Genomic DNA, 21468 nt, shown 5'->3' with positions numbered 1-21468 from the left:
CTGCAAGCAAGGGCTGCAGTCCTCTGCCTGGAAGCAGTCGCTCTCCCCAGCTTGGGCTATGTCACGTAACGCTGTGGGTTGGGCTCGTTCGGCAGCTATGGGGGTGAGACGATGCTCTGCCCTGTCCCTGGGGGGGCTGTTGCTGTTTCTCGTCCCCCTTCGGCACCCGGCTGCCTACCCAGGAGTGGGCTGTGCATCCATATCACTGGGAAGCATGAGTGAGACCATACCTTGAATACCGTGTGCAGTTTTGGGTCCCTCACTACAAGAAAGACACTGAGGTGCTGGAGTGTGTCCAAAGAAGAGCAACAAAGCTGGTGAAGGGTCTAGAGAACAAGTCTTATGAGGAGCGGCTGAGGGAACTGGGGTTGTTCAGCCTGGAGAAAAGGAGGCTGAGGGGAGACCTTATCGCTCTCCACAACTCCCTGAAAGGAGGTTGTAGCGAGGTGGATGTCAGTCTCTTTTCCCAAGGAACAAGCAATAGGACAAGAGGAAACAGCCTCCAGTTGTGCCAGGGGAGGTTTAGATTGGATATCAGGAAAAATTTCTTCACCGAAAGGGTTGTCAAGCATTGGAACAGGCTGCCCAGGGAAGTGGTTGAGTCACCATCCCTGGAGGTATTTAAAAGACGTGTAGATGTGGCCCTTAGGGACATGGTTTAGTGGTGGACTTGGCAGCGCTAGGTTAACGGCTGGACTTGATGATCTTAAAGGTCTTTTCCAACCTAAATGATTCTATGATTCTATGATTTTGGCACTTTGCTTGGAGAGCCAGGAGGTTTGGCTGCCTCTAGCATAAATCACCAGACAAACCTGGAGGCTATTTTTGAGGCTTCTAGGTGAAACTGGATCTGAACCCAGACTCCAGTTTTTCTCACCCGTCAACCCTCTGGGCCATTTGATTCCCTTAGCTGGTCCAGCGCTGTGTTTGCAGACAGATGCCACAGCTGACTTGTGAAGTAAGCCATCATCTGTGCCCAGCTCTCCTGGGAGCACAGAGCCTCAGTTCGCTGGTGGAGCAGCAGTGAACACTGTGCTGCCGGTCGTGCTGTGTGAATCGTGAAATTCAAGTCCCGGCAATTAAAAACTGTCGCAGAGTGTCCCTTTGGGAGCATTGAGGTAGAAGGAGGAAGGTGGGGGACCAAAGCAATAACATCTCTCTAGCTGAGTGTTTCTCCTATAGACTGACATCATGAAGACCCATGTGTCCAGACTAGGGTCAGGCTACGTGCGCATTCACAGGGTGTGAGGCACACACTGAGCTTGTTGCTTTAAATGTGCCCCAATTATTAATTGTATTACGCAGAGCATGTTCTTACATCACAGCTTTCTGGTTTTACATCAGTTAGTCTAGGAAGTCTTCACAGCATGAAATTGTGGTGGCCCCTACCACCGAGGTGTGCTTGGCATCAGTGCTTCTGGAGAGGGGATGTTAGACACAGAAATCGTGTTAGCCCTGGTGGAAGCAGGCTGAGCAAGCGTTTTGGAGTGGTCAGACTATTTAACAGCCTGTATGTATACGCATGAGAAATGGTGATTGCATCATGCTAGGACTGAAAATAAAAGTGAGTGATTCAAGGCACGATGGCAACATTCAAACAAGGGTCAATATTCACTTTTTGCACAGGCTGCGAGTGCGGTGAAAACGGGAGGGGATGCTGCAGGGTTGCTGCTGGCCTTAGCAGATGCCGTTAGACCCGCTCGTGTGCCTGACCCACAGCTCCAATGCTAGAGAGGAACTGAAGGGCCTGGTGGAGCCAAAGGGCGGATTGCCAGAGCGCACAGGCACCTGCGCAGGAGATGGGGATCGGCAAAGTCAGCTCACCAGGCACAGGCGCGGCTGAGCATCCTGCGGGCACTCTGGCCTGGCACACATCTACTCATTAAATAGCTGCTCTGTTCTTAAGCTGAGCTGGGTAAGTCATTTCTCAGCAGTTTCCTTTAAAAAAAAAAAAAAGAAAAAGCTAACCAAGATAGTTCACAAGTTCACAGCAGTTACACCGAACTGTTTCACTGATGCAAAAACTCCCACCAGCTCTGAAATGGTTAATGTTGATATTTCAAAATTTTATTTTTACATAGACCTTTAGAAAAGAATTCAAGGTTGTTAAAATTGTTTCTCTCATTCACTGAAAAAATGTAAGAAATTATTTCAGATTAACGGGAAATGATTTCTTTAATTTTTTTGAAGCTGCAGCGGAAGAGCATGTTTACGCAGCTCACGTTCAGCAGGGTAGTGTGAAGTACGGTGTGGTGACCCTTGAGAGTTAAAAGTCACTGAAGATGCGTTACAGTGACCAAGACCTAAGAGAATATAAAGGATTCAGATGAAGAGATTTTAAATCCATGCAGGAAAAAGATGGTGTCCATCAGAGAGCCCCACTACCTATGGAAAGAATGAGAATATTTTGCAGTGTATGTCAGGTCTCAGCTAAGGCAAATACATGGCTCAGTGTTTATGGCTTTCGGGAGCTACGTTACTTTTCAATTAATACTATCTAGACCTGAACGGATATGTCAGTCTCTTTCACAGATGTAAACCTGATTGAATTTCAATGCAAAAGGCCATGTTCAAAGTTGTCTACCAGGTTGTGTAATGCTGAGAAGCAGCTGACTCTAATCACAGACTCCCCAAACTACTGCTGATCCAGGTACCGTCACCTGCAAGGAGTGGAGCTCATGGAAATAATAGTGAGCTTTCCTCTGAAGCCCATCCGCCACCGTTCTCTGCCCCACGGACACCATACTGCACCTTCAGCTTCCCCATCCCTAACCGGCCTGTGCCAGGACAGGTGTTCATCTGGCAGGTTTCGGCGCCCATGACTATGCACCCTCTTCTCCAGCCTGGGTGAGAGCTGCCTGCACCACGCAAGGTGTCCCTGCCGCCTCCTCTGATCTTCCACCAAAGAGCACATCTCCTTCAGCAAAGCGCTGAGCATTTTTGGGTGGGAAGCCACAGATGCACCTGGCAGAGCAGCTCAGCAGGGGGAAGATGGGGAACCCAGCCAGAGAACGGGGCCAAACCCCTCATAGCCAAGGGACGTTGTCACGGGAGCTGCTCTCGAGGGCGTTCCCATGCTGAAGCGGTGACTTCTCCCTCTCCGCCTCATCAGCCCATGCCCTTCAGGGAGAGTGGCAACCAAGCTTTTTAATGATCTGGACTCCCATCAGCTACAAAACCCCCAGAACTTGTAAAAATTCCCCCCTCAGGAATGGGCCTGCCACTTGCTCGGCCAAGTCAGGCCAGCAAAGGAACCTGACGCCTCCTCTGCGGCCGACTCCAGCTTCCAGCCGTGCACAGGGACAGACTGTGGCGCTGCTGGCGGGCAGCCGGAGGGAAAACACTGACATATTTCATGCAAGAATATAGACATTTTATCCTTAATCTTTAAGGGTCTTGAAACATCAGGATAACTTCGGAGGGGTCGGTTTGCAAACCCTAAGGAGGGCACGAGAGAGGTGGAAGCACTTCCCCGTGTGGTGGAGGGGCTCGGAGCAGACGCAAGCCAGCGGCACCTGGCTGTGGCTGTGGCTCGGGTTGACAGAGCGCAATTACCTGAACTGGCATTTCTCCAGGACCCCGGAATTAATGATCAGGTTCTCATAAGAAGTGTCAGGAAACCTATTACCTCCCCATAAATACTCAACAACATTTTAGAGAGTTAATTTATTTTCCTCTCCTCCTCTCTTCTTCTGCAATTTGCATTATCAGTTGCTAAATATATTACAGCACGCTTTACCCTGATTCACTGCTTCAAAGACCTCCCCGTAGCAATTTGGTAAGTAATTCACTACTTGATCTTATAACTCCAGCACATATTGTCAACCACAGGAATTTTATTTCAGTCCAAATCACCATCCTTTTGAAAGTTAATATCCATTATTTTCCTCTAGTAGAGTTTCATCTGCTCTACAGCAGTAGAAAGAAAATATTTCGGTCTAACTGGAACCATTAGGTGGAGATCTGTGTAATGGAGACATCCCAGTGCTGCCCGTTAATCTCTCCTCTGGAGCTGAGGTCATTTGGAAAATACGAGTTTTCACTTTGCTCATCTCTGATCTCTAATCTGAGGCGTAATTTCTTTTTCCGCACGGACCCTGGAGTAAACAGGGTCATCATTTAAGCGTATCTGGCCGACCATCATTTAAGCGTATCTGGCATCTTACCTCCAGGAACAAAATATGATGTGAATTTATAACGCAGGGGTCCTCAAATCCTCGCTGGCCCACGGGCGAGCGATGCGGTGGCATGCACCACAGCACCAGTGACCACCTTCTGTCACAAGCAAATCCATAGGCTCCTGGCACCTGTGCACAACAGCCAGCTCCAAGAAATTCCTGTTGTCTTGTCTACTGAGGAGGGTCATGAAGCTGCCTTCCTACATTTTGACCCTTTTGCAATACCAGTTGGATATATATGAACCAAATGTGCTAGCCTTTGGCAGGGTTCTTGGGAAAAATAGCTTTCGAGGTGGTCTTATGTTCTGAATAGAGTCTGGTCTTTGCCCCTCCAAGTAGTAGTGGCAATATTTTATGGTGTTGGCAGACTCTTGTCCTTCCTCCAGCCAGAGGATGAGGAAAATGGCTTGTTTGGCCTTTCCTGCTGGACTGGTCCACACCAACAGTGCATCTGGCAAAGCCGCAACTAGCTCATCGGTGGTCAAGACCCTGACATGCCACGGCAAGGGAGCAGCCTCAGGGGGAGACACTGTTTCTCACCAGTCACCGCCTCGAAGGGTGCTCAGCTGTTTGACAGAGAAATTAATACGACAACAAAATAAATATGAATTAAAATCAGCATGAATTGAAATAAATCTGAGCTAGGAGAGGAGACATTCCTCTCTGGGCCCAGCACAGGCACTCACAAAGCCCCACGTGCTGTGGTGTGGGGAAGTCAGCAAGAGCTGCGTGTTGCAGTATTGATGTCCTGCTCTGGGCTATCACAATTATAAATAAAAATGCTTTCCAAGAAAATACTTAGTTCTTGAAGAAAAATATTTTTCTTTTCAATTATGATGCCTCTGGGTAGCTCTTCATTTCTAGGCTGCCCAGAAAACTCCAAGAGGGGCCTTATTTACTCTCTTTACAAATATTTTCAGAATTTTTTCTTCAACGAGAGGCAGGAGGATCATCTCCTCCTGGGTCAGCAGGGTTTGCAACCAAGAGGGGCAGCATTAAGAGCACTAGCCACCACCACTATGCTGCGAGGTCGCCAATCCCGAGCGTCCCTTCAGGGCTTGTGCCAGGCTGCACTTCTCCCTTTCCAGCATCGGATACTTCCCGGGGCTGGGAAGCTCCCGACAGGGTCCCAGCAGACTCCGCTGCTACGTTTAGTGCTAAATTCAAACTGCCCTTCTGTGAGTTATATCATTTTGCTGTTCATCTATCCACCCCCTCCTCTTATCTCACATGTAAAACGTAAGGTAAGATATTGGTGTGATGCCTGGCTCACAGCTGAGCGCTGAAGAGCGTAAAGAAAATAAAGAACCACAACTACATGTTTTAACTTTTGTCATTAACCTTGAACAATCCCTTCCCTCTCATACTGGGCCTGTTATTGCAATATACTTCAATATACTAAATACTTGTGTTAAATCCTCTCTAACAGTTGCCTTGTTAGGCTGAATAAAAGTCAACTTTCCTCCATATGTCCCACCAAGATCCCTAATCATCTCCATTGTTTTTCTCTTGGCTTCCTTAATATTATCAGTACGCAGATTAAACAGGAATTGCCAGCTTCATCATCTGCTTTAATAACAAGTGTTTAATAATTGCAGGTATAATTATTCACAACACTGACAAAATTTGCTATTCACCACTAATTTCTTCAAATTACTGAAGGCATAACGCAAAAATAGACTAGTTAGAAAGACATTCATTTCTAATCAAGTTTTGTTGCTGCTGTTTAATGAACAAAATCTTCAACCCAGCGTTCCAACAATATTTCGTTACAATATGAAAAGAAAGCCAACAGGATGCTGGGTTGCATCAACAACAGCATCACCAGCAGAGATAAAGAAGTCATTATCCCACTCTACTCGGCGCTTGTCAGGCCACACCTGGAATACTGTGTTCAGTTTTGGTCCCCGCTGTGCAGAAAAGATGTGGACAGGCTGGAGAGGGCCCAGAGAAGGGCCACAAAGATGATCAAAGGACTGGGAAGGCTGCCATATGAGGAAAGGCTGAGAGAACTGGGTTTGTTCAGCCTTGAGAAAAGAAGGCTTATCACCATGTTCAAGTATTTAAAGGGTGGCTACAATGAAGATGGAGACTCCCTTTTTACAAGGAGTCACATGGAAAAGACGAGGGGTAATGGGTACAAGTTACTCCTGGGGAGGTTCCAATTGGACACAAGAGGAAAATTTTTCATAATGAGAACAATCAGGCATTGGAATAATCTCCCCAGGGAAGTGGTGGATTCCCCAACACTGGACACTTTTAAGATTCAGCTGGACAGGGTGCTGGGCCATCTTGTCTAGACCGTGCTTTTGCCAAGGTTGGACCAGGTGATCCTTGAGGTCCCTTCCAACCTGGTGTTCTATGATTCTATGATAAGAAAAATAGAGCTAATGGTGGCTTACATGCATATACGCTTTGGATTTTGGTTAGAAACACTAATCCCAGACCTCTGTCAGGGTGTGCATCCACACCAAAACGGTGTGGCACCAGCCAACAGCATATTTCCCCACCTTGGTTTTATCCTATTTATATGTTTTGATTATTCCCACAACCGGAAAATAGGGAGACATGGCACAAAGCCCCGAACAAAGGATTGGCATGAAACCAAGTCCCCCTTGCGTTGTCACCTCTTCCTGTCCGTGAGGTCAGTGCATCCGAGGGGACATTTCCCAGGTGTTCCCACCTGGGACAAGACCCTTTTCCAGAAGAAATCCGGCAGCGGGGTGCAGCTCCCCAAGCCACACAGGGCAGGTCAGTGCTGGATGGTCTCTCCTGTGGGGTCCAGGGTGATGTGGCTGCAGTGCAAGAGGTAGGAGCAACGTAACCCGGCCTGGGGAGGTGAGCTCCAGCCCTGGGAACCCTACCTGTCCAGGAACAAGCCAAAGCTGCTCTGTCAAACACCAGGCTTGCCCTAGCGACAGCCCCAAACTCTTCCTGAGTGTTGGATCTAAGCTAAAACAAACACACCGAGTTTTCTATCCTAGTGAACTGCAGCATGTCCTGGTCTGGCTAACCATGGCTCTAGGCGTCAGTACGGCGTGGAGCGGGGAATGCGGGACACAAGCCCAGGACCGCAGGTATTTCCCAGCCTATAAACACAACACCTTACCCCAGGGATCTCTCAGATATTAAGGGTGCAGGCTTGTGGATATTTGCCAATTCAGATGTGGAAGCCCAGAGGGATGACTGAGGAGGTTAGAGTTGATAGTCTCATTCCTGGCCAGAATATCCAAGCATTGCAAGTTCAGCTGTAAAATCAGTGTATAGGGTAGTATAGATATATAAATGCATAAACATTTGTTTTCAAAAGAATGTCAAAATAAGCTTTTTCTAGGCATCCTAACAGATATGAAACAATGATAAGACCAATAAAATACTACACAATATTTAGGTAGCAATGCTGAGGTATAAAAAGAGTATACACAGCTTTACTTTCCATTTCTTTAATATCAAACCCATCCTACTTCCCTTCCATTTCCAAGGAGCTGCTGTGCACCCGACACAATTATTTCATTTGTCTCATCAGATGAATAGGTATTGCCCTGCTCTGGCCCTGTGAAACCCCATTGCTGCCAGAGGGAGCGGTGGGTTCGCAGCAGATCTGGCAAACAGAGTACCAGCCTTTTCCCTCAGCATCCCCGAACACAGGGCAAACAACAGCCCCACTGTCACAGGGGAGGAGGCTCCGAAACGAAGGCTCTGCCTGACTTCACAGCTGGGAACCAGGCAGCATTTCTCAAGTCGCCAGCCTCCAGCACCACTTGAATCGCTCCTCGTTGCTCCCCTCGGGCAATGGCTCTGGGGGACAATTTGCAGCTTCTGCAGACAGCTGTGGAAGTTTATGGAACTGGCTGATTTTTGCTGGCCAAATAAAAATAGTAATAAAAATTGCGTTTAGGGTCCAAGCAGCTCCAGCTGGAAGTCCCCTTTCTTTCCGAGCGACGGTGACAGTCATATGGCCGAGCAGCGCTGCTTTCTGTGCAATGCTCTCTGCCTTCAAATATGAGAGATAGGAGAAGGCGAAAATAAAAGGAACACTGGATGGCAAACCTAATAAACTATCTCTACTGACAGAGAGCCCTCACTATGACAAAAGCACTTCAAATATGTTTTAGCCAGAAGTGTCAGAAAATCAGTCTTTTGCAAGCATTTCTTCTAATTAGCTCTTTGCAATTCATGAGGCCTCGTGTTGAGCAGACAGCTCTCTTCCCCAGCGGACTCCTGGCTGCTCCCGCAGCCCCACGCTCAATTTGCTCAGCTAAGGGGTACTAATGCTTCAATATGCAGCAGACATTTTCTTAAATGTTGAAAGACTTAAACAAATTATAACCATCCTATAATTTGGCAGGTTAGAAAAGAAGCTTTTAAAGAGCCTTGTAAAATGAATGACTTAAACCTTCACCCCAGGCTATTTTTAAAATTCATTTGTCTGCACTCCAGCGAGGAGGAAGGCACAAATATATGCATGATCCATGTCTAAAATTTTGATTGCTGAATTAGTTAGAAATAAGCTACAATCTTTGTGGCTATTAATAAATGATTTGGGGAAATGGTGTTGGAACATTGGTCACTGAAATAGCCACAGCTTCATACCCTTCCTCCACAAAGCAAGAATTGGAATGAGATTTATGGAGGAATTTATGGCAAAAGAAAGAAGCCGTAGCACACCACCTCCTTGCAGCAGAGTTTTAACGCCTAATTTACACGCTCCCTTCCACTGCAATGTGTGCACTTTTAATCATGCTAATTATAAAGTGCCCACTTGTCATGATGCTGCAAATCAAGATATGCAAAAAGAGCTACCCAGGAGTCTGCACAAAAAAATAATGCTGCTCCATCTACCCCATCCCACAGAGCCACGCGGCGCCTATGCTATATGTCTCTGCCATCAGGAGTAGTCTCAACTCATGGAGCACAGCAAGGACCTGGCCTCAGTTGAGATCTTTGCGGTAGGGAGAATATTTAACCTGGCACCTTCAGATGCTCTGCAGGAGCGGAGGGTGCTGAGGCAGGGGTTGCTTCTGCTCTGCCGCCGCATTTGCCACCAGGGATTGGGAAAGGCAGAGGGTATCGGAGCAGTTATGGAAGGGATGAATGCTTGCTAGAGGAAACGAGGGATAAACTACTGCTAGAGGAAGCAGAGGTCCTTCACCTTCCCCAGGAAGCGAGGAGAATCCCTCACTGGATGTGAATATGTTTTGTGCACTCCCTGGGAAACAAGTTTCCATATAAATAATTGAAATGTGTTTAAAATGGACATCTGCAATTGCTTGCGTAGACAGACCTCTGAGACCATTAATCCCTCAACCTCTGTTACCTTTATATTAAAACAGTATCATAACCTGTGATTTTTCTGTGTAAGTTTTTTAATGCTAACGTCTTGTTCATGCAATTTGAGAAAGGAAACATGTTTAGAAATAAGCAGTTCCCCATTCACATTTTCATTCATAATGTATCTGCTTTTAACCGCCTTGCCTACAACCTTAAGGTAACATCTGATATGGAAAATAAAAATACACCAAGTCTGAACCTACAATATGTTGGTAGCAGAGTTACTAGTGGGAAGTAAGGCTTTCAGGTTTACATTTCTGGTGTAATCAAGGGCTTTACTGAATGAAAGATGTTGCAACTATTCAAGATCTTTTTGAAATGGTCTTAGAGACCTCCACCTCATTCCTAACAAAACCAGAAGAATACATCACATCACCTCTGTATTCATCCTCCACCACCAGCATGGGTGGGACCCCTCTCTGAAGTGACATATCAGGGTAAAGAACTCTTGGACTGCATCTGGACACAGCGCCAGAGACTCTCCTTGGTACAGATGGCAATCTTCTCCTCTGGGAAGCCCGAGACCAGATATTCCTGTTCCTCTTACCTTCTCAGAACCCTCGAAGAGAAATAGTAGGAGGACTGAGGATGTCAGAAAGAATATGAAGCAGCTCTAAAGTATCTCATTGTTAGCAGGCCCTAAGTCAGCTGTAGAAACTATTATGAATTTGGTCTTCAGATGAAACAGAGCACCACACAAACAACCAAGCTGGGTTTCACATCATCAGGCAAAAGAGAGATAAAGACATAAAATATTTGGAGGTTAAAACGTCCTCACAAGCCCAAAGGCTCAATCGTGTGCTCTTGACCTAGAGAGTAAAATAGATTTAAACAGAACATACGAAATTAGCACTCGCTGCCACCAAGTGTAGATCAGACATCCATGCAAGGACATATGTTTCTACAGTTAACAAAAGCTTCGTAGATAGCATTGCATCACCTGTAAGCATCTCCCCAGAGCTCTGTCACCACCCTGTGAGACCTAACCCAGGCAAATTGAGGTTTAAGCTCTGCAACCAGAATGCAATGGCTCCTTGCAGCAGCTATGGCCCTCCTAAGCTGATCCATCTGATGTGCACCAACACTTACCCTTGGCGATTCCTCTTTGCAATTTCCCTTTGCCGCCTGGCTGTTCACACACAACTTGGCTGCAGCCACATCTCTGTGGAACTGTCGTTCCAGTTTCTGGCTCATGCTGCTCCAGCACTGCTCCCCGCTCCATAGCATTGGTCTCTACTCCAGCCTGCAGGACCACCCTCGCCACTCAGCTCACCCTTCACTCCAGACATTGCAGCACTGCAAGCATCCCCCAGATTACACGTTCCACCTAACCCCTGGCCCATGATTCTTACCTGGCTTCCTAGCCCAGGACTGGTCATCCCTGCTCCTGCACTTCACCTTCACAAACTTTGATATCTGGCTCATATTTCATATTTACACCTTGTCCTCTCCAAAAATGTGATCTGGAATCAGACCACAAGTGAGAACAGCTTTCTGCAATTGCTGCATGCTTCATCCCACCGAAGTGTCAAATCTGACTGCAGATCAGAGGGTAATTCTGTAAGATCTGGTATTTCAGCAGAAGCAGACCAAGGGCTTAACTGAAACAGCAAGGACTCACCCATCACAACAGCCTTCTGCTTAAAACACCTGATTGCTGGTTAACAGCAGGTTATTTTATTGCATGACCTTGGCTGTCAATTTAATAGTGATTTATGATAAAACGATCCGTCATTACAGAACTTACTCTACTTGGGCAAAGATGGCATAGCAGAAAGCAATATAGTCATGAGCTTCTTGTAGGATAAAAACAGAAGTGTAATGGAATGGCAAATCGCTCATCTGTATTTTCAAAGGTAACTACTCCGTATCTGTATGCGACGGTGGGAATAATTTAAAGAGTAAGAAGTAACAAAATATTCAGACCCCTCTTAGTTAAGCGTTAAAAAGTAGAAGGAAATGGATTAGCGGCTTCCTTTCTGATATAGGCTGCTGGTCTACTTTAGAGACAGTCATAAACTTAACATTACAACCAGGGACATGACAAGAAGCAGCTTGGACCATAAAAAAGCTGTCTATATACGTACAAGTTATTCTCCAAAAAAATCAGTTTTATTTGGATGTGTGCACAACCTGCTGCTCTTTAAATCTTCAGAGCACTGAAAACACGACATTTCCCAAACCATCCAGTTGAGTCTGTCCTGAGAAATAGAAGTACTCATATATAAATGGGATGATACTGTCTGTGAGTGAGTTTCTTCCTGCAGGTTGGGCAAGAGTTGGCATTCCTAAGGGAATCACGGAGGCACTGACTGCAGAAGACATGGCCGCATTTGGTCGACACAATCAGGCGTCCGCTTTGCACAATCTGGAAGAAAAGAAACCACAACAGGTATTTGGAGTAAAGAATTCAGCTTGGCTGGTCTCCTGGCACCAGGCAAACAGGACTTGCAGTATCCGTAATCGGTACGCTACTACTTTAGTAATAAGGAACCCCAAGATCTTTCAGCGCCATCTTGGAAAGTGTTTCTCCCTCTGCGTCCACCACTGAGAAAGGACTCTGAGTGACAAGCTAGTTTCGCCTGAAATCCAAGGCCTGTACTTCAAGCCAGCTGTCTGTAGCGTCCCCCATAACCCAACGGAGTTGCGCAGCTCACCCTCTGCCCCGTTCTCCCTCCGACAAAAAAAGAAGAGATGACAACATGCGGATCCTTACCTCTGAGTAGCCATCCATGCAAATCGGACAGCTAACGGTACCAGACGGCCTTGTGGGAGAGAGAACAAAACCAGAAAGAACACGCATCCATTAATTCCACCGTGCATTGAGGGTTACCGATACCTACAACGTCATGTAATCACCCGACTGCACAGGCTAGCCACGACGCATTTCACCTCAAGATTCCTGCGTAGCTTTAACTCTCTCCCCTTGTTGCATTCGATAAGTAGTTAGGGCCTCCCTTACCTAAAGGGAACAGCGTCCTGGTTTTCATTAGGGGGAAGACACAGTTAGTCGCCCTGCTCTAGTATTAGAAGGAACAGCAGTCTATAGCACTGTGCAGTATACCTATGGCAGTATTAATCTTCAACAGGTCGTAAACAAGAGTTTTGTAACAAAAGCCTCTAGCTGTCCTTTGGAAACTCTTCCTTCGAGAAGTGAAAGAGGTTGTCAGAAATGAAAACATCCCCTATTCTAATTTAGCAACATCCCTGCCCAGTAACATATTCATTCCAAGAACTCCTTCCTTAGAAAATGTGTGATTATAGGAAGCATATTTTCAGACTGTTTGGCTGTGTCTTTTATGTATTGCAAGCATTTCAGCGTATCTCAAGCCATACTGTAGAATACATTAGACAATGGTTTAATGAACAACAGAAGAAAAGTTTGTGTTGGGTTTTTTTGAAGGAGTTCTCTTCTAGAAATGCAATTCTATTTTAGGTCTCAAGTTTTCGCTCAGTAATCAAACAAAATCCCAAAGCTTGGAAAAAATCAGGTTTTACTCTATATCAGAAATTAGCCTTTAGAAAGACGCTTTATCTGTCACATACACATCATTATCTCCTGGTTCATCGTCATCATCGCTGATCAGTATACAGATATCCAACTGTCGCTGGCCTCTGAGTCTGAGATTTCTCCTTTGTCGTTGATTCTCTGTAATTTAATTTTGGTAAGTTAGATACATTATAAAATATTTAGCCCTTGAACTGTCCTTGAAATGCATGATTATAAATAGTCTGTGACTTTCTCTTTAGTTCCTTCACTGAAATACAGGCTAAAAAAGCCTTCTGACATTTTCTTATTGAAAGCAGATATTCCAGTGGTAAAAGTGCTAATTAAAATTATTGTCAACTTTGGGCTTACAGAACTTCTGTATTTGGAAAATAAGAAAACGTATTTTGAGCAGCTCCGATGCATTTTATTTCAGATACTTTCTACAAGCTCTAATAGCGACTATCAAACACAGGCTGGATCCGTTCTCTAAGACAGTGGCCAGGTACTTTAGCACTGTCCTTTGCCTTTTGGCAAATGCAGTTTCAATCCATGCTGCTCAGGTTTGTTGGGAAAAGACAAAAAGAAAAAAAATTGAGTTTAGGACAATTCCATTACCGATTGTAAAACGTCAACTCACCTTCAACAATCTTGCATCAGTAAATATGGAGAGGGAGAGAAAAGAAAATACAATTAGACTTTGGTGTGCACCCCTAGCGTTACATACAAACACCAAATAAGCTAAGCAGTTACGACAAAACAAGCTAAGAATGGTAGGATATCACTCTCTCATTTTGATTAAGAATGTTAACAGTAGTAGCAAATTAGCTGCTGCTCTGAAAATAAGGAAGTGGTTGCTTCTGGTTCTGCTCACGCTGCTGCAAAGGGACAGAAACAGAGGCAGTTTATGAACCACCTGAACACCCTCCTCCTGCTCCCCACTTTCAGGACCCTAACTTGCCTTAGGCTGGAGGAGATTCTTTCCCTCTTTCTCCCCAAAACAGGCAAATTCAGGTGCGACATCCATAAACACTTCATAGTAGAATAACAGCTGCTGAAGAAAAAAAACCCCAAACCCAACCCTGCTGTTGTCTTTGGTGGAACCAGAGCTGGGGCAATGCAGATGACGTTGTGAAGTTTGAGGCCTTTCCTTTGCAAAGGCTCAGGAACAATCCCAGCAGGAGATAGCCCCATGCTGTTCCTGCGGCTTGTTTCTGGTTTGCACGGCAGCAGTGGCATCCCAAAACTCAGGTTATACACTACCCTGTGGACCGGACCGGACACTATTCTAGCTTTAAAAATGGCAGTAAAAAAAAGTGGATTTTTTAGGACTTCTTGGAGTAATAAACCGAACTAGTTTGTAGCACGGTCAGCTTCAGTTGCGCTTGGCATCTCTGTGACAGGAGTACCTGAAACCGACGTTGCAGCTAAACACTTCCTATTTGTGAAGTCAAAGACAAACTGGTACCTCCTTCGCTTTTTATTTAACTCATTGCCCTATATCTCTGATATATCTAGAATAGCTTCCACTTGAAATTGCATCTCCTTAAGTTACATTACCCATCACTGGTAAATATCCTCCCCCAGTTCCGGAGCAACAAGCCATTTTACATTGCCCTCTCACTATCTGCAAGCGCACCTCCAGAGCAGCTTCTGCGTTGACCTGTGACGTGTGGCTTTCATGCGCCGACAAGTCAACTTCAAACTTAAAACTTCTCCTGAAAGCCAGATTCTATCAGGGAGCACGACAGAAAACTAACTTGACTACATGATTTTAGGTAAGTAAGTGTGCCATTCGCTACTTACCACAACAGAATCATTGTGAGTTAGATCAACGACTACAGGATCAGAAGGTTCACGTGTGAGATCTACTACTTCTTCACCGGCTTAAAAACACAATGTTAGAATCAAGATCAGAGATCGCAGAGGAATAGAATTGCCTGCCGCTATGTAACAGGCTGAGGCATGATTCAACCTTGCCCTATCCCTCTTCTCTTCAGGAACGGATCCAACATTTCACTCAAGCTTTGCCCTCAAGAGTCCACATAGTGCATTACCACCACTGTCTTCTGCAAGCTGCAGTGCAAGAGGAACAGCGGCTGAGCTCCTCATGCAGTTCTGTTGTATAACAGCAGCTTGCGGGAGGTACACAGCAACAGATTATTCATCTAACATAGGAGAACGTTTATCCCACAGAATAAAACATGAATCATACGGGATACACTGATTTTACAGTGCCATGCTGTAAATGTTCCTGTCTCATGCCTCGTCCAACCTTTCATAGTCAAATGCACAGCAAAAACTGAAAAAGCCATCTAATTACCTGGAGACCAATAGTTACTTTCAATCTTTCCTAGCACTTCAGAAGGCAATTTAAGTATCTATTTAGGAGATCAAGGAGGCTTTTTAAATTCTGATACTTTTTGTGAAAACCTACTGACCAAGTACTGCCTCTCCTTTGAGGGACGGGGCACAACTACTGACAAACTTTTAATTAGCTTCTCAAAACCTGGGAGTTCCCAAACTTAGTTTGCCACCATCTGTAGTGGCAGCTGCAGTGACTCCCAGCTCATCAGACTAGGCGTTCAGATGTTTCAGTAGCATGCGAGTACCTTCCTTACACCACAAACCTATCTCGAGTGGTGAATGTATCGCATCTCGGTAACAAACTCAAACAGTTGTCAGGAGGCTTGCTGGTTATAGATGCCGTACTAGACGCTTTTTAAAAGGTTTCCCTTCCTCCCCAGTTAAGGGCCTAGAAACTGGCAAAACCACACATTAAGTGGGATCCCAACCCTCCAGAAGCAGTTGATTTTCTTACTATTTAAAAAGAAAGCTTACCACTTTCTTCAAGTTCTATTGGCTCTGCTTCTGAAGCCATTTCTGCAGTGGAAGCCATCAAGCGGTTTCGCTTCCGAGCTCGCCTAGAATTAGCTGCTCCTCCACGGCGCTTTCGTTGAGTCTAAGAGGGAACAAAGCCTTAGCATTTTCTTTAGGAGCAATATTATCGTGGCCCTCATCTTTGCAGCACCAACGAAAGCACACAAGGAAACTCAAAACACTCCCCGGAAAGGCTGTAGTATGCATCGAGTGGTGGTATGGGTCATTCCTACCTGAGCACATCACATCAAGGAAAAGACATCACCCCAGATCTCTTACCAGTTAGGTCACAAAAAAACCCCAAACATCTCGTGATGGTTTGCAAATGAGAAGACTAGTTCACAATTATATCAGATGCTAGCTTCCAGGCAACCATTGGAATCAGTCCGACACAGGGTTCTTGCTCACATTGTAAGCATTTCTGAACTATTGCTAGCACCTAGAGAGACTAAAAATCTTAAGTATCACAGAACATGAAGTTTTCATATGCTTCTGTTCCAGTGCATTTACTACAAACTCTTAAAAACATTTATAGAAGTACCACAGAAAACATGTTTTAAGAATCAGGTTTGCATTGAGTAGTACAGTACTTACGGCGCTCATGGTGTTTTCTTGATCTAAAACTACAGAAAGAGAGATACAAATACCAAAAAACTAACTGCAAGGACACTACAAGTATCAACTCCTTATATTCCTTTAGGTAGCACACTGTTAGAAAGTCCGGACTTCTCAGGGTCTGAGAACGAGGTTCTTCCAAACCTGTAAGAAAAGAAGAGAGAAGATTACCTATCTGTAACGCTTGTCCTCTTAAATACCCCCCCTCTCTAAGATTCCCATTCCTGAGTCGCCAGTTCCTGCCCAAAGCTAGAGGGGAAGTCCCAGAGTCTGGTGTTTGACCCTCAGACACGTACAGCCCGAAGCCTCAGTCATTCTTATCCATTTCCTAAACTAAACACCAGAATAAAGCTAGTTTGTTAGCAAACGAGAAAAATACTAAGGAATCCCAGTTAAGTTTAACTGAAAAGCAACTGATTCGCTCTCAAGGCAATGTTTGCGTGTGGTACTGAAGTTCCCGTCTTAAAGCTTGCTCATGGTAAAATTATCATGTGTCCCACACACAACGAGGAGCTGGGGGGAGGCAGTAGGAGGACTCCAAACAAGCCAAATACCTGATTTGAGAAGACAAAGCATTACAAAGTAGTAGGGAAAATATTGTCTTGAATAGAAGTAGTAAAGTGGTTATAAAGCCTAGGAATCAAGCCTGCCAGACAACTTGCATTTTACTGCACAAAAGACCAAACAAAGGCCCTAACAGACAACTCAGTGTCCAATGACCAAGCCTACAGAAAGCTTTGTTACAAATCCATCTCAAAAAACCACCATCACCTCTTGGCACACAGCTGCTTTTTTCTCCAGGGACCTGAAACTGCCTACAATTCCCTGCCCCCATACGTTTTTTACAAGTCTGACAGCACAGAAGCCCTCGCAAGCCTTAGAACTAGTTAAGCAATGTCATCCAAAGATAAGTCTTACTAGAAGGTCTGTTCCACTGCGGTCAAACAACACAAGAAGGCAAGGCAGAAATCCACTTGCTCCAGATACTGACCTTGACCTATGCTGCAAAAACCAGCACACAGTCCTTCAGAAAGAGGGCACAGCCAGGGAGAGGCCAAAGGTGCTCCCTGAGCTGCGACAAAGCAAACCGCGGCGAGCAAGTGGGAAGAAATGCATACGCAGGATAATCCACTGCTTTTGCAACAAAGCAGCTTGACTCCGCGAGTCCTCCACCATCCTGAACAATCTAGAAGGTTGAGCTCACTGCTGTTGTCACAGTTCTGGATATGACATCAGCTTAAAAGGCACAAATTCCTGCAGATGGTAGAGGTCCTTGTCTGCTCCGTGCAGACCATGAACATTGTTGTCCCAGAAAAGGGATGGTACGGGGCCACTCTCAAGGTGTAGACATCATGTTATGGCCTCAAAGACAAAATTAAATAATGCCTAATGACAGATTTCTGGAGTTGGTGGTTTCCAGGTGATTAGTCCTCTCTAAACAAGAGTTGTAGGGACGTCAGGCAAGACCTGACAAGAGCACCAGTGGACACAGACACACATCACCTAAAAGCATAAAATAAAATCTCTCCCCTGTACCCTGCCCCCCCCCCCCTTTTTTTTTTTGCCTGTGTCAGTAGAAAGATCAAAACTAATTAGCAGGCTATTAACCTATTCTCAGATTAAGAAACACTGAGACCACGCAGTGGGATGGAATGGCACTGGTAGTCAATCATAACCTTGGGTTAAAGGAAGCCTGACTGTTTTTTTTCCTCTTAAACTTTCTCTATATTTCCTCAATCACAAATCTTGAAGCCCAGAGATATATTTATGCACGATTTTAAGCACCACCATACGCCACTCATCAATTTTCTCCCATTTTTTCTTTTTAAAACTGGCACAGGATTGCAAAAGCTAAAGGAGGGCTAAAGAAAACATTGGGCCGATACTTGTTGAAGATGGTCACCTGACTAACAGGGATGAAGAAAAAGCGGAGGCATTGAATGCTTTTTTTTTTGCCTCACTTTAATAATACTGATAGACCTTGGGCTGCCTGGTCCCCTGAGTCGGAGGACCATGAGTGCGGGAACAGTGAGTTTCCGTTTGTGGACACCAAAATTGTAAGGGACCAGCTGTATCAGCTGAATGTTCACAAGTCCATGGGGCCTGATGGGATTCATGCCAGAGTACTGAAGGAGCTAGCGGATATTAAAGCAGGACCTCTCTCCATCATCTACGAAAGGCCTTGGGAGTCTGGGGAGGTCCCCGCTGACTGGAAGGTAGCCAATGTTATTCCAGTTTACAAGAAGGGTGTGAGGGAAGACCCAGGGAACTACAGAGCTGTTAGTCTAACCTCAGTTCCTGGAAAAATTAAGGAGAAGATACATACTGAGTACAATCGAAAGGCATTTAAAGGACGATGCAATCATCAGGCACAGTCAACATGGGTTCACAAAGGAAAGTCTTGTTTAACCAATTTGATATCCTTCTATGATAAAGTCACCTGCCTCACGGATGAAGGGAAGGCAGTAGATGTAGTTTTTCTGGATTTTAGTAAGGCTTTTGCTACTGTCCCTCACAGCATCCTTCTGGACAAGTTGTAACTGGGGGATGAGCAGGTTCATGGTGCACTGCCTGAAGAACTGGCTGAAGGGCAGAGCTCAAAGGCTTGTAGTGAGTGGGGCTACATCTGGCTGGCGACCGGTCACCAGCGGTGTTCCTCAGGGCTCAATCCTAGGGCCGGTTCTGGTCAATGTCTTTATCAACGATCTGGACACAAGAGTTGAATGCACCATGAGCAAGTTTGCTGATGGTGCCAAACTGGGAGGTGCTGTTGACTCTCTTGAGGGAGCAGAGGCCTTGCCGAGGGATCTAGTTAGACTGGAGCATTGGGCTATGATTAACGGGATGAAATTGAACAAGTCCAAGTGCCGGATTCTGCGCCTAGGATGGAGTAACGCCAGGCACAAGCATAAATGGGGAGCTGAGTGGCTGGAGAGCAGCCCTGCAGAAAGGGATCTGGGGGTGCTGGGGGACAGCAGGCTCAATGCGAGTCAGCAGCGGGCCCTGGCAGCCGAGAGGGCAAACCGCATCCCGGGGTGCATCAAACACGGCATAACCAGCCGCTCAAAAGAGGAGATTGTCCCGCTGTATTCAGCGTTGGTGCAGCCTCACCTCGAGTACTGTGTGCAGTTCTGGGCCCCACAATTTCAGGAGGATGTGTAGGTCCTTGAATGCGTCCAGAGGAGGGCAACAAAGCCGCTGAAAGGGCTGGAAGGCACGTCCTGTGAGGAGCGGCTAAGGACTTTGGGTTTGTCTAGAAAAGGAGGCTGAGGGGCGGCCTCATTGCTCTGCACAGCTTCCTGAGGAGGTGGAGAGGGAGGTGCTGAGCTCTTCTCCCTGGTATCCAGTGACAGGACACGTGGGAATGGTCCAAAGCTGCGCCAGGGGAGGTTTAGCCTGGACGTTAGGAAGCATTTCTTTAGCGAGAGGGTGGTCAAACACTGGAACAGGCTTCCCAGAGAGGTGGTCGATGCCCCAAGCCTGTCCGTGTTTACGAGGCATTTGGACAATGCCCCTAGCAACATGCTTTAACTTGGTCAACCCTGAAGCGGTCAGGCAGTTGGACCAGGTGATCACTGTAGATCCCTTCCAACTGAAAATATTCTATTCTAAGTCAACATCTTTTTTTTTTTTTAACTTAGACTACTTGTTATGTGTCAGACTCAACACATAACCCCCTCCCCCAACATGAACCTTACCAGTTTGGATAGTTTTAAGATTTCTGCTACACATGACAGGAAATGTTTTCAAAAAATCATCTACACTTACATGTATAGTTACTCAAGAGGTTTTCTCGCAAATGTGAGCAAATCACCTAATGTTCTCACCTAGGACTTCGAAGACTGAGGCTCAGAGTTTGCTTCCTACCAGAGACAGCCAGGAACTGACTTTCAGCCTCCGCATCCTCAGTGCAGGACTCGCCTAGGCAACCACTTCCATAACATTCCGTGTCCAGGTAATGTGAGTTCTCTTTGCACACTCAGTTTGAAATACTGCAAAACAGGTAGCCTTTTTCTTTCCAGAAAGTAAAACTGTTTCCCAGCATAGCCAGAACTAGGGCAGAGAGGGTAGGGAAGAACAACGACGCAACCAGAAGGTGCAGAAAGGCATCAGTCTGCTGTAAACAAGGATCAACAGAAACCTTACACACTTCATGAGCGTTATTAGCAGCAACATAATTCAGAAGAATACATCTACTCACACTGTTCAGGTCCCTCATAAAACACTTGTTCTAAGACCAACTGAATAAATAAGATTTCAAGTAGACCTCAGATGTAGTGCATTTGCATAGGGAAACGATCCTGGTGGACATGCTCTATAAATTGCTCATACATACATACATACATGGCCAGCCTGAAGAGACACTTTTTTTTTCCCCTTCTCCTTAATGTGGAGAAACTTCATAAAAAATGAGTACGAAAGGCAAGCAAGAGGGACAAGAAAAGATGCTGTTGCCCTGAAGTTCTATTTAGTTTGTTTGGAGAAGAAATAAAACAAGCTTTGTAGTGGATTTCAAACCACTACGTGCCCGGTCCCCTCCTCAGCATTCCTCCTCGCCCTCTCTCCAGCATGGCGCTTGGTACATGACGCGAGCACGCACCAGGCAACGTGAGCTTCGTCGGCAACTTAACAGCCGGGAGATACCCCAAGCCCCTGCCGTGCTTTTCAGTGAGCCCTCTCTGTCGCCGGCTCCCGGGCTCTCGAGCAGGCCTGCACCCTGGCATCCCGTCATGGCTCCCGTCCCACGCAGCACCTTTCTCCTTTTCCCCGTGCAACACGCACTGGCCAAAGAACTACAAGGTTTGGGGATTTAGGACTTTTTTCCCCCCCAATCAATTAATACAGTGTGATTAAAAGAACGAGCGCTTCCGATGATTGATCAAATCGATAGTTTTATTTCCACCAGTTAAAAGAACTGTTTGCCTACCAGCAGAGTCCAACATAGATGGGACAGACAGACATGAATACAATTAAATA

The 21468-nt window shown here is 45.8% G+C and overlaps 1 protein-coding gene across 1 annotated transcript; it reads right to left on the bottom strand.

Moving 5' to 3' along the window:
- Positions 1-11691: 11691 nt before the first annotated feature.
- LOC127015507 (E3 ubiquitin-protein ligase RNF4-like) lies at positions 11692-21223 on the bottom strand. Its single transcript, XM_050895488.1, is given in 8 exon segments — positions 11692-11877; positions 12226-12274; positions 12987-13158; positions 13637-13646; positions 14803-14882; positions 15838-15958; positions 16550-16635; positions 21136-21223. Coding segments are annotated over 8 exon segments (756 nt in total). The 3' UTR covers positions 11692-11727.
- Positions 21224-21468: the final 245 nt, after the last annotated feature.

The sequence above is a fragment of the Gymnogyps californianus genome, chromosome 4 (assembly GCF_018139145.2).
Source record: "Gymnogyps californianus isolate 813 chromosome 4, ASM1813914v2, whole genome shotgun sequence".
Classification (NCBI taxonomy): Eukaryota; Metazoa; Chordata; class Aves; order Accipitriformes; family Cathartidae; genus Gymnogyps; species Gymnogyps californianus.
This window is presented reverse-complemented; position numbering and strand designations above follow the sequence as displayed.